At 43.1% G+C, this 14,204-nt stretch overlaps 1 protein-coding gene across 1 annotated transcript in view; it reads left to right on the top strand.

Annotated features, from left to right (window-relative positions):
- Window positions 1–14,204, top strand: part of SPOCK2 (SPARC (osteonectin), cwcv and kazal like domains proteoglycan 2) — a 131,071-nt gene that overhangs the window by 67,661 nt on the left and 49,206 nt on the right. The window contains exon 2 of the mRNA XM_058188267.1: window positions 14,091–14,136. Within this exon, the coding sequence (XP_058044250.1) occupies window positions 14,091–14,136 (46 nt within the window). The remainder of the gene's footprint in view (window positions 1–14,090; window positions 14,137–14,204) is intronic.

The raw sequence follows: 14,204 nt of genomic DNA, 5'->3' as shown, positions 1-14,204 counted from the left end.
GTAGTCATTAATAAATAACCAGCCCAAGAGATGGCTCCCAGACTTTTCACACTGATGTGTATTTTCTTCTTGTGTGTAAAGTTCAGCCTTTGAAAAACCACCATTACAGAAGGATTGTCACTCCTGAACCAATCTTCAACAACGGTATGTGGTAATAGAGTGATGAGTCTTGATGTGACTGATGGTATGGAACTTCAAAAAATGAAGGTGGCTATATGCTCTGCTCTGGGAGTTTGTAATCTCTCACCATTCATACATCTTTCCTCCATTTCATGCTACTTTCTAGAATAAGACTTTTGGTAGTCAATTTCGTCTTTTTGCTTTTTGGGATGACACATTTTCTCTCTGGGCTTTGGTTCATTACCTTTAGTTTGAAAGCATTTGCCTGAAGGAAGAAATTGGCTGGCTTTCTTTTTAGGATGATCTGGTGCCCAAGTTAGCTCTCCTGTTGCAAATAAAAGGATGGAAATGTGCTGAAGCTCATAATAGATTATGAAAGACATCCATCCCTAACCTGTTATCATCTAGAGGTGTTTATATCTGCTATTTGGCTTGGAGCAATATTTCTCAGCCTTGGCAACCCTTAAGGTGTGTGGACTTGAATTCCCAGAATTCCCTAACCATCTGGCTTAGGGACTAGAGCTGCATCCTCATTATTAACGATGAAAAGGCTGCTAAAAACCAAATACATTTAAGCAGGTATCTGCAAAGTGATTTGCAGATAGGACTGGAAATTAGAAATTTAGAAGTTTGTGGCCCTATTTATGTTGTTGTTGTTAGTTGTGAAGTCGTGTCCGACCCATGGCGACCCCATGGATAACGTTCCTCCAGGCCTTCCTGTCCTCTACCATCCTCTGGAGTCCATTTAAGCTCACGCTGACTGCTTCAGTGACTCCATCCAGCCACCTCATTCTCTGTTGTCCTGTTCTTCTTTTGCCCTCAATCTTTCCCAGCATTAAGCTCTTCGTGCGCACGCATACACACACACACAAATACACACACACACACACACACATATACACATATACATATATAGCTACATACAGAGATACATACACACATCTCCCTCAACCTATGATTCCTCGTCACCGTTTTCCTCCTTCCCATAGGAAGGCCAAGCTGCACCCATAAATATGCTGAGCTTAGGTAACCATATCCTCTAGTCAAGCACTAACTGCATCCTGATATCGTGATGAACATCTTGTGTTTCCTCCCTTATGTCTGGTATCAGTTCCCCAATGTCTAGTTCTTGGAATTATAACCATATATGGAATGTAACATGCTAAACAATGTATACGCTGCCTATACTTATTTATTTATTTATTTATTTGATTTTTATACCGCCCTTCTCCCGAAGGACTCAGGGCGGTGTACAGGCAAGATAAAACAATACAATATACAGATTAAAATACCATTTAAAAAACTTATTTAAATTAGCCTAACATTAAAAAATTTCCATACTAAAAACCCCGTTTAAAAATTGATAAAAAATAAAATTCAAGACAGCCCCGCGCAAATAAAAAGATGCGTCTTCAGTTCGCGACGGAATGTCCGAAGGTCAGGTATTTGGCGTAAACCCGGGGGAAGTTCGTTCCAGAGTGTGGGAGCCCCCACAGAGAAGGACCTTCCCCTGGGGGCCGCCAGCCGACATTGCTTGGCGGACGGCACCCTGAGAAGTCCCTCTCTGTGAGAGCGTACGGGTCGGTGGGAGGCATGTGGTAACAGCAGGCGGTCCCGTAAGTACCCAGGCCCTAAGCCATGGAGCGCTTTAAAGGTCGTAACCAACACCTTAAAGCGCACTCGAAAGGCCACAGGCAGCCAGTGCAGTCTGCGCAGGAGCGGTGTTATATGGGAGCTACGCGGAGCTCCCTCTATCACCCGCGCAGCTGCATTCTGGACTAACTGAAGCCTCCGAGTGCACTTCAAGGGGAGCCCCATGTAGAGAGCATTACAATAATATACGTAACCAAAAAGTATATATATCCGTGTTGGAAAGTCCCTGACTTTCTTCAGACCCTCAGCATTGTTCTGTTCCCTGAACCTGCGCATATAATAAACCTTTCCTTCCCAGAAGAGCTGGCTTGTGTCTCATCATCCTACAACAGATATATAGCTACATACAGAGATACGTACACACATCTCCTTCAACCTATGATTTCAATTGAGACTGCAGTTTCAGTCACTTAGCAATGCATTTGTTAAGGAAGTCATCACATGACTCATTATACCACTATTTTTCCATTGTTGGTAAAAATCATGTGGTTATTAACTAAATCCAACTTCCTTTGTGGAAGTTAAAATGAGATAACGGATCATGTAGTACAAGATGTGCTGCAACTGCCAAAAATGTGATCTGGTTGCCAAGCGCCTGAATTACAATCACATGACCGCAAAGGTGATATGATGGCCTTAACTTTTAGGATGGGTCGTAAGTCGCTTGTTTGAGGCCGCTGTAACTTTGGACCCTCATTAAACAAATGGCTGTAAGTCAAGGACTACCCGTGGAAGGGCTACCACAGCTGAAGTGCCATTTCGAGAATCCCCATGGTTGCTGCAAAGGGTAGTTCTGCCATTACATACAGAGTAGATCCTTTGGCAAGTCTTGAGGGAGATCTACTTCAAAGGTGAGTTGCTTGATGTGGCTGGCAGGGCGTGAACCATCGTTTGAGCTCCCCACATACTCTTGCTCAGCAGGGAAGACTTCTCTTCAGTACTGTGAAGCAGGGGTCTCCAACCTTGGCAACTTTAAGCCTGAAGGACTTCAACTCCCAGAATTCCCAACTAGATTGGATGTTCTATCGCAGATAAGAAAGAAATCATACTTCTTGTTGTGGTCCGCCAGCAGCCTGCAGTTGAGTTGGACAGTGAGGTGAGGACAATGGGTCAGTCCTGGAGTCAGGGGAAGGCCCGGATGAGGGCTCTGCTTCAGAGGCAGAGATGGGGCCAGGGCTATCTGGGCGCGATGTGCGGACTCTGGAGCCTCCAGAGGCGGACAGCAGAGAGGCACACATGCGAAGAGCTGCCAGAAGGCAAGAGCAGCTAAAGCAAAAAGGAAGACTTGGGAGTAAGGCCAGGAAATGATTGGCCCCACCCATAAGGCTTAAAAGAGCAGCAACGGCTCTTGGGTTCTTTGTAGGAAAGCAACATTGCTACAATTGTTTCTTGTTGGTGTCTCCTGTTTCTTAACTTTGTGAGGTTCTTGCTAAGAAAAGCCTTTGGCAGGGTGCCAAAGAAGACAAAGGTTTGTGATAAGGCTGCAGGACTTTTTCTGAAGGATTTTGTTTTGGAATTAATTTGGACTAAGCTGAGAATGATGTAATTCTCAGCTGTTCTAATAAAATATGTTTGTTTAGGACTGATTATGTCTGTTAATAACTTCTTGGGCCTAGGTCACAACACCTGTGTAGAGGATTTACCTGCTGCAGGACACAACAATACTTCAAGCTTTGAGAGTTGGAAACTTCTGTTCCATATTTACAATGTCAGTTGTGTCTGGCCTGGAATATTGGATAACATTATCTGTGGAATTCAGTTTGCAGTTTCCATCACTAGGATCTTTCTACCTTTCTCTTAGCCTCCCCTTTTTTGCATTAAAACAAATAGAATAAGGTTAGTATCTGTTACCATATTTTTTGCACTATAACTTCCCCCCCAAAAAAGTGGGTACATCTTATAAAGCGAATATTGCAGCAGGGGGAGGGAGCGTGTGGTGATAGCATTTGCTGCCTCAGGGGAACATTGGAGCCTTTGCTGCTGAACAGCTGATTGGCAGTTTGATCGGCCTCCCAGAATACCGCTTATCAGCTGTTCTAGGCAGGGTGGATCACTGCCGCCTATTGCCGCCGCATGTTTGCCGCCACCTGTTTGCCAGCACCCATTTCCCGGTGGTGATAGATGGCAGTGAACGGGCAGTGGTGATTGACGGTGGCAATTGGCAGCTGTGAATGGGTGGCGGTGAACAGGCGGCAGCAAATGGGCAGCAGCAGCGATTGGTGGCAGCAAATGGGTGGCGGCAAAGAGGTGGTCATAGGCGGCGGCAATCCTCACTGCCTAGAACAGCTGATTGGTGGTATTCCTAAAGTGACCAGATTTCAGCGATGGCAAAGCGGGACACCATTGACCGGGGGGGGGCGCACTGCGCATGCGCGCTGAGTCTTGCCACCTGCCTGAAGGAGGAGAAGCAGCTGCTGCTTCTTCGCTCTTCCAGGCAGGCTCGGCTCTCCTCTCGGCTCTTCCAGGCAGGCTCGGCTCTCCTCGGCTCTCCTCTCGGCTCTTCTCTTTCTCTTGGGTGAAGTCAAGCGGCGTCTCTCCTCCCTCTCGCGCCCCCTTCTCCGCCACTCCCCCTTCTCCGCCTCCTCCTCTTGCGTTGCCGCCTCCCATTTTCAGAATGGGAGTGAAACAAAAAAAAATCGGGACTTTTTGGAATTGCCGTGGGACGTGGGACAAATTATTAAAAAGCGGGACTGTCCCGCCAAAAGCGGGACGTCTGGTCACTATAGGTATTCCAGGAGGCCAATCCAACCTCCAATCAGCTGCTTGGCAGCGAAGGTTCCAGTGTTCCCCAGCAGTGGCAGCAGGTCAGCTCAGTTGACCGGTGGTGGGTGCAACGAGTGGAACCCTGATGAGCCATGAGGCAGTGATAATGTGCTGAAGCTAACCAGGCTGTTTGCTGTTTGCTTCAAGGATGCTAGCCAGATGAATACTGGGAGGCAGAGGCAGATTTTATTTTTCTTGTTTTCCTGCTCTAAAGCTAATGTGCGTCTTATAGTCCATAGCATCTTTTAGGGCGAAAAATACGATATATGGGAAATCATGTTGTATCTGCCAAGTGGAGACAGCAAAGGTTTCTCTTCTTCCATATCTTCTTGACGTTCAGAGGTTTCCTCTTCTTCCATAGCTTCTTGACATTCAGCATCTAGGAAACTCTAGGAAACTCGATTAAAAATCTTGAGTTTCTTTATTTCGTCTGCATGTCTTTAAACAATCGGTGTGGAATTGGAACAATCGCTGTCTATGCAATATTGTGTCAACACTGATATTCCAGAGAGAAAAACTAAGCAAGAGAGTATCAAGATCGCCCAAGAACAGCAGACAGAAGGATGGATCGCCACCTCTCTCCCATCACCTCAAATCTGTCTTCGGGGTTACTTTTTTCCTAAGGGTATTTTGACAGGGTGCCAGATTTGACAATGCAGAGTTTCCTGTTGGGCAGAGATGGGAGAGAGAGGGAGAGAAGGAAGGAAGGAAGGAAGGAAGGAAGGAAGGAAGGAAGGAAGGAAGGAAGGAAGGAGAAAGAAAGAAAGAAAGAAAGAAAGAAAGAAAGAAAGAAAGAAAGAAAGAAAGAAAGAAAGAAAGAAAGAAAGAAAGAAAGAAAGAAAGAGAAACAGGGTTTATATGCTCACTTTGGGTTGATGTTATTGAAAATGCACCCAACGGGAGTGCAGCAGGCTGAAAGGCTCTAGTATTGTTTTGAGCGAACTTGTTTTGTTCTCTGGCTCAGAAAAAAAAGCTGGGAGGGCAGATAGGGACTCCTAATGCATTTGAAGGATGCCATAGCATGGCTTTTTCCAGCTGCAAGGATCCTTTGTCTCACAGTTTGGGAATTCCAGCTGGGCTAAGAGGACTGTGGCGGAAGATGGAGGGAGATGCCACCATGGCATTTTAAAAGGAAAACAATGGGAGAAGAGCTATTACAGGAGTGAGTCAGGGAGATAAATGGCTTGGCTAGACAGTCCTTTACAGAGTGGCAATGAAAGAGGCGATGATGTCTCTGTTGAAAAGAAAACTTGCCCGGCTGAAAATAAAGCCCTGGGAAAGACTAAGAAAAATATGAACCTCGCTGGAATGGAGGCTTGCTGTTTTTGATTTGTTGTCCATGTCCAAGTAGGCCATTCTGTTTCCTTTGAGGCACACTTGGCTGATCTCATAATTTGGTTATTTTATTGGGTTGCAAATGTCTTAGGTTTCTGAAGTCCCAAATAGCATCGCAGGGAAGGGATAGGGTAGTGGTGAAATGTAAAATTTGTTACTACCGGTTCTGTGGGCGTGGCTTGGTGGTGGTGGTGTAATGTGATTGGGTGGGCGTGGCCAACTTTTTTTTTTACTTTTAAAAGCATTTTTTCTACAATTTCTTCGGCTGAAGTGGTTGTAGAAAAAATGCTTTTAAAAAGCTCTGACGATCCCAGCTGAATTGTCTGATCATCAGAGGCTTTTTTTCTTTTAAAGGCAAAAAAAATGCTTTTAAAAGCCTCTGATGATTCCAGTTGAGCCGCCCGATCATCAGAGGCTTTTTTTTTTACTTTTGAAAGCATTTTTTTAGCCAAACAAAATGTGCTTTTAAAAGTTAAAAAAAAAAACCTTGGATGATCACGCTGCTCATAGGGGTAGGGCAGGGATTTTTGCTACCGGTTCTCCGAACCACCCGCCGCCATCCCTACTTGATCAGGCGATCCGGTCTGAACCGTGAACATTTTACCACTGGGATAGGGGAACTTGTTCTGAGGGAAGAAATTTTTTTTTTTTTTTTAAACTGGGACTAGATTTGGGGATTCAGTTCCTGGCCTCTCTTAGTTCCAAGGGGCGCAGAGGAAAAGATTTTCAAAACTTTTAATGTGAAGGCAAACCAGAGGTTAAAAGCATCCAATAGAATAATTCATTTGACTGTGGGGTTTGGCCTTTGGTTGTAGCAATGGTCTTATCTCTCTCTATGTATGAATCTGCTCAAGGAAAATCGCATCAGGTGAGATGTTAACTCTGATGGTGCCTTATCTTCTAAGGACTATTCATATGTTCCTATGATCAGGAGTTGCTGCTATCCTTTTTAAAAACATAATTTTATTTTATTTTATAAACAAACTAACATACACTATATAATCAATCATTCAGTGTATCATTTGGATGTTTCTATTGTGTCTTCTTCTTATGCCTCCGATCTTCATCTTTTCTTTATTTTTCCCATTTCTTTATAATACCGTTCTCCCCATACTTCATTTATTATAACATTTTTTTGTTTACTATTAATACGTTTAACTATATCTCTTCTCTAACCAATTGTAAAATTGTCTCCATACCTTGTAATATTTTGAATCCTCCCTTTCTTTAATTATCAAAGTCAGTCTATTCATTTCTGCACAATCTAATATTTTCATAATTACTTGGTCTTCTGGTTTTCTCTACTTTCCATCTTTGCGCAAATACTATCCTCACTGCAGTTATTACATGTATAATCAAATATACCTTTTCTTTGCTAATTTTCTATGGAAGGATACCCAATAGGAACAGCTCACGTTTTAAATCAATATATTTTTCAAGCATTTCTTCTAACCATGTTTTAATTCTAATCCAATAATTTCTCGCTTCTGGACATGTCCACCACATATGATAGTACGATCCTGGTATTTGATGGCATTTCCAACATTTAGCTGATTTGTCTTTAAACATTTTTGCCAATTTTTCAGGCAGCATGTGCCATCTGTAAAACATTTTATAGGCGTTGCTGCGATCCTGAAGTGCTGAAGCTATATCAGGAAAACAGTTGCTAGGATCGGCTTCCTTAGGAAAATCTAGGAAAGAAGCTTTTTCTAGCTGGATTTTTTTTTTAATCTAATTGGTTCCTTGGTGTAGCAGCTAATTATGGCTGAACTAGATGACCTGCTGAGGCCATTAGACTCTAATCTAGAGTGATATTTTTACAAAAATAGACAGTTTCATTTTGCAGACAGAAGGATAAGCTTTCCACTTTAGTGCTTGCTGAAAAAAACACTCCTCTTAGCAATGTTGGTGGTCCTCTGCCTCTCTGCTGTCCAACTCTGGGGGCTCCGGAGTCTGCGCATCACTCCCAGATGGCCCTGGCCCCATCTCTGCCTCTGAGGCAGAGCCCTCATCCGGGCCTTCCCCAGACTCCAGGACTGGCCCATGTTCCTCCCCAGCCTCCTCACTGTCCGACTCCGCTGCCAACTCTGCAGGCTGCTGGAGGACCACAACACAGAGTGGCAACAGGATGCTCATGAAATGCTCACTAGCTGGGTAGAGCATCATTGCCTCCTGTAACCCTTCCAACAGCTGCTGCTCTTGCTGTAGCCTAATAGCTATTCTATTCTAATTGACCAGTTCTTCTAGTAATGTTATAGATATTAATTCCTATGGAAGGATACAGGAGGAAGTATGATTGGAGTAGATACAGATAGTGTTATGTCCCTGGTATCCTAATATACTCGCGCCTGAAGTCTAATAGCCAATCGGAGCGCAGCGGCTTCTGCAGACCGGAGTGTAGCCTGGACACAGCAGATAGTCCTCGAGTTATGATTATGGTTGAGCCTGGTAATTACAATCGTGCATTGCGACTGTCATAAAGTGGATCACCATGTGACCAGACCTGATTTTACGACCTTTTTTGCAGTGATCATTAAGCGATTACATTAAGCCATTAGTTGAATCCATTGTTCGCTATAGGGCAGGGGTGTCAGACTTGATTGAGGGACGCATCAGGGTTGTGTTTGAGCTTCGGGAGGTAGGGGCGTGGCCAGGGTGGGCATGTCCAGCTCGACATCACTCGTGTCGCAGACACCTGGCCCAAGCGCTCTGCCAATGAAAACGGGCTCCAGAGGTCCGTTTTTGGCTGTGACCGCCTCCTGCAACACTCTGACAATGAAAACGGAGCTTGGGAGGGCCTCCCAGACTCTCTTTTCATTGGCAGAGGCACCATGGGCCGCTCCTTTGCTGTTTCCAGGGTGACCCCATAGGCCAGATCTAAGCACCCTGCAGGCTGGATCTGGCCCCTGGGCTTTGAGTTTGACACCCCTGCTATAGGGTTGTTGGGTTTTTTTTGTCAGAAATTGGAAGTAAACGTCACTTTGTTATAAATTGTGATCCTGTGACTGTCGGGCACTGCAAAAGGTCACAAAGTGAGGCCAGTTGCCAAGTGCCCAAAATCCGATCACATGACTGGGAGACCAATGTTGAACTTCAAAACTGGTTAATAAGTAGCTTGGGGAAGGTCTGTTGGAACTTCAAATAGTTGCTAAACAACCTGTCGTAAATGGAGAACTACCTGAAGATAGAAATAATACCAAAGAAATATGTATCTATTAATATACATATACATATACATATATATATACATATACATATACAAGGTAAAGGTTCCCCTTGCACAGTCATTCCTGATTCCAGGGGGCAGTGCTCATCTCCATTTCAAAGCCGAAGAGCCAGTGCTGTCCGAAGACATCGCTGTGGTCATGTGGCCAGCATGACTCAACGCCAAAGGCACACGGAAGGCTGTTACCTTTCCACCAAAGTTGGTCCCTATTTTTCTACTTGCATTTTTTACGTGCTTTCGAACTGCTAGGTTGGCAGAAGCTAGGACAAGTAACGGGAGCTCACCCCGTCACATGGCACTAGGGATTCGAACTGCTGAACTGCCGACCTTTCGATCAACAAGCTCAGTGTCTTACCCACTAAGCCACTGCGTCCCTATACATAAACATATACTTATATATAGACACACACACATATATAGACACATACATACATACTATATATATATATATATATATATGTAGATCTTTGGTTATTCGGGTTTTCTCCCGTGTAAAATTGGAAGTGTCTTGGCCAAGACACTTCCAATTTCGTGAGAAACCAATAACCAAAGATCTACATACAAACACCCGTGAAAACCTCAGAAAACAAATACATATATATATATATATATATATATATATATATATATATATATATATATATAAACATATATATATATATATATATATATACATATATGCACACATACATACACACACACACACACAAACAAACACATATACACATGTGTGTGTGTGTGTGTGTGTGTGTGTGTGTGGGGCTGAAAAGTTTACTGGGAAAAAATTTATGACTCATATTCCTCTATATACAATTATTTATATAGGTAAAGCCTATTTAGAGATTATGCAATCCATACATTACAATTTCATGTCTGTTTCCTCATGCAGTACATTGAGCTGGTCCTGTAATGCTTTGGTGTTATTTGCAGAGGAAAATGGAGAAATAAGCAAGTGTACACATTATTGGGACTTTCAGAGTATGAAATATGTTGCACAACTTCAGAAGAGCCTGCTGGGAGTCCGTACTTCACACCCCAAAGGCAGGAGAAAACCTCTGGAGGAAGTTGTTGCTGCTTAACAAATGTCCTGTTTTGATTAATATTCCTTTCGACTTCAAGACCTCACTGCAGTTGTTACAAATGACTTAATGCCTTTCAACTGGACAAACAAATCAAAGCAAACCTTGATTTATTTATTTATTTATTATTTCAATTTATATAGCTGTCCATCTCAAATTCATGATTCCGGGTGGCCCTATAAAATAACCCCAGCAGAATGGTTAATAAAAACATCATTTACGGAGAATGGATTTTGATGTTAATAGAAATTTACGCTGTAGGAAAAAAACCCCGATTGGTTACTCTGCCCTGCTGGTATGCATTTTAACCATATTGTACTTGCTTTTTTGTGCACAAAGAGTTGGATTTCAATTTTTTTCACTTCTCTTTTTCTCTCTCTCTCTTTCTGCTGCCCTTCTGCTGCGGTCTGAATTTTCCAGGAGGTGGAGGTCAGTATAGATTTCTTTTTTAAAATCAACTTTTCATTTCATCAGTCCTGTACCATCTTCCTTCCTTTCGTCTTCTTTAACAGTGCTTTGAATTGGGTTGCTTTTAAAGGTCATTCTCAGTGGTGGAACATTGTCCATAAAAAATGGGCCAGAATCAGGAGTGGGATTCAGCTAGTTCGAACCAGTTTGGGCAAACCAGTAGCTCCGACGATCAGTTGAGGGTGAACTAATTTGCTCCAAAGATCAGCTGGGCCCACCCACCTGCCCCTGCACTATACCAACCTATATTTCCTTTGTTTGAAACCCAGCTGATAGGCACGGCAATCTGCTCTTCTGCGCCGCAGCAAATCGGCTGTTACACAGGTTGAATCTCGCCACTGGCCAGACCTTCCCGCCTGCTGGGGCTCGCCTATAAATTCTGATAAAACACAAATTGCTAAAAGTCTATGTGCTGTCTCTAAATCATCTCCACAGCCAATTCACAGATGTGAGTCAGGTCTCTCGCTATTTTCTTTCTATCCAGTCCTTTTAAGAAGCAGCAATTTTGACACTTCCCGAAAAGCCGTTTGGATGGGAACAAAAAGCTTCTCTTTCCAAGCCAGCCTCTAATTTTAAAGATTGGCAGGAAAAACAGAGAGCGATGTGCAGCACCTTGTCATCTTCCCTTAAAGAGGCTGCTGCCTGGAGTCAAAATATCTCCTTTTTATACTCAAGTCCACCCACCTCCTTCTCCCACCTCATCCCTTCAAGGGAAATGGTGCTTGGCAGAAATGCCATCTTTGAGTGATCACAAAGAAAGCTTATTTTACACATCATACATTCCTTTGTTTTCTCTCATAAACCCTTAAGACGGCATGAAAAACCAGCGCAGACATCACCCTGTCTCACTTACAAAAGCAAACAGCTGTGAATATTATGACATGTTATGTAGGGCATCGCTTAAGATAAATGCAACTTTTTCCTTTCAGACAACCGCTTGTCTCTGTGATCATTTTTCTCATTCCAGGTTTCCCATTGCAAGTTCCTCACCGAAGTAGACGGTTTACGTTAGCGTTTTTTGTTGTAATGCCTGGTTCTCTTAAAATACATTGCTGGCTGACAAAGCTGTCAGTATGTTAAGTGTAAATCAAAAGATCTTGTAGACTGGGGCCTTGTTCTACAAGGTTGTGCCGATCCTTTGCAAATATATTCCGCAAGCATGTCTTGCCAAAAAATTAAAAAAAAAACATTTGCATGTTTCTGGCTGTCCTTTGCTGATTGACAATTTTCTCCTTTTACCAGTAGACTCATAAAACTGTTCACCACCCTGGCAAGGTTATCAATTTTCATCATATAGAAATTAAATGAGGAAATGTGGATTTTTTTTACTTCACAAGATCACATCAATGCTGGGTTTCAAATGGTTTTGCTACCGGTTCTGTGGGTGTGGCTTGGTGGGCATGGCAGGGGAAGGATACTGTAAAATCTCCATTCCCACCTCACTCCAGGGGAAGCAGTGGTGGGATTCAGCCAGTTTGCACCACTTTGGGAGAACCGGTTGTTAACTTTCTGAGCAGTTTGGTGAACTGGTTGTTGGAAGAAATTATGAGGGCAGAGAACCGGTTGTTAAATGACTTGAATCCCACCACTGAGGGGAAGGATACTGTAAAATCTCCATTCCCTCCCCAATTCAGAGGAAGGTTACTGCAAAATCCCCATTTCTTCCCAATCAGGTCGGACTTGGGAGGCAGAGAATAGATGGGGCGGGGCCACTCAGAATTTTTACTACCGGTTCTCCATACTACTCAAAATTTCTGCTACCGTTTCTCCAGAACTGGTCAGAACCTGCTGAAACCCACCTCTGGATCATATGTGGAAATTGAGGAGAGAGAGAGAAAAAAAACCCACAATGATGTTCCAGAAAATATCACGTCAATCAATTCTAAGCTTCAGCAAAAAAGATTGCTGAGATTGCGATGAAACAGAATAGCCATCCTGTACCCCAAGGGCCGCGGCATTAAACCATTTTTATTTTGTTCCTCTGGCGGAGTGACTATGTTTATCTTTAATTGCACAAGACTTTCAAACCAGAAAATGTCAAATTGATTTTCAATGGGTTGTTATTTTGTTTTGTAGCTTGCCACTTTGGGAAAGTCTCATTAAAAATTGTAAGAGGGATGAAGGTATGGTCAGATGTTCTGGAACTCCTGGCTTAAACATTTTAATTGAACCTGGGCAGATTCCCTGGGTTAGATTTTGGTCATTTCCTTTTCTTTGTGCAGTTTCTTTTTAATCTCCTTTACATTCATTTATTTATTTTATTTATTTATTTGTCAAATATTTGTCAAATACATATTAAATAAAATATAAGTATAAGCATGAAATGAATACATACAACTAAAGGGAACATTAGGACAGGAACGGTAGGCACGCTGGTTCACATTCTTCTGGTGCAACAAAATGAGATCGGACAGAAACCATAGGCAGTTCGTGGTTTCTTTTTTGGGAATTAGGTCTATCCAGAAAGTACAGATAGTCCTTGACTTATGGCCACAGTTGAGCTCAAAATGTCTGTTGCTAAGCGAGACAGTTATTAAGTGAATTTTACCCTATTTTGTGACCTTTCTTGCCACGGGCGTTAAGGGAATCACAACAGTTGTCAGGTTAGTAACACGGTTGTGGAGTGTATCTGGATTCCCCTTTGATTTTGCTTGTCAGAAGGTCGTAAAAGGGGAACACATGACCCTGGGACACTGCAACCGTCATAAATATGAGTCAGTTGCGAAGTGTCTGGATTTTGATCACGTGACCATGGAGATGCGGCAACAGTCGTAAGTGTGAACACAGGCACTAGTCACTTTTTTTCCCCAGGGATGTTGTAACTTCAAATGGTCCCTAAACATAATGTTGTAAGCCAAGGATTACCTGTATCAGATATTGCACCCTCTGAATTAATGTTCCTTCTAATGCAATGTATCCCAATTCAGTACTCCTTGAATGTGTTAAAACTAGAGATTTCCCCTTACTTCCAGTCCAGAGGTGGGTTTCAGTGGGTTCTGACCAGTTCTGGAGAACCGGTAGTGGAAATTTTGAGTAGTTCGGAGAACCGGTAGTGGAAATTTTGAGTAGTTCGGAGAACCGGTAAATAACACCTCTGACTGGCCCTGCCTCCATCTAGTCTCTGCCTCCCGAGTCCCAGCTGATAGGGAGGAAATGGGGATTTTGCAGTATCCTTCCCCTGGAGTGGGATGGGAATGAAAATTTTACCGTATCCTTCCCCTGCCACGCCCACCAGGCCATACCACGCCCACCAAGCCACACCCACCAAGCCACACCTACAGAATTGGTAGTAAAAAAAAATTGAAACCCACCAATATTCTAGTCCTATAGTGCTGTGCCCAAGAACACTTTTGATTTACCTGGCATTCTGAATAACAAGATTTTTTATTGCTGACATTTTCTATAGTCTAACAGCTTAACATGTCTTTTTTCCTTCTCCCTAACAGGATGACTACATCAAGAGCTGGGAAGATAATCAGCCAGTAGATGAGGGTAATTTCCCCCCCCTTTTTTTATAGTGCTTATTTTTTTTTTTTTAGTGCTGTTAGCTCCAAGAAAAT

This window comes from Ahaetulla prasina, chromosome 6, assembly GCF_028640845.1.
Source record: "Ahaetulla prasina isolate Xishuangbanna chromosome 6, ASM2864084v1, whole genome shotgun sequence".
Lineage (NCBI taxonomy): Eukaryota > Metazoa > Chordata > Lepidosauria > Squamata > Colubridae > Ahaetulla > Ahaetulla prasina.
Note: the sequence above shows the minus strand (reverse complement) of the source record. Positions and strands in the feature narration are given on the sequence as shown.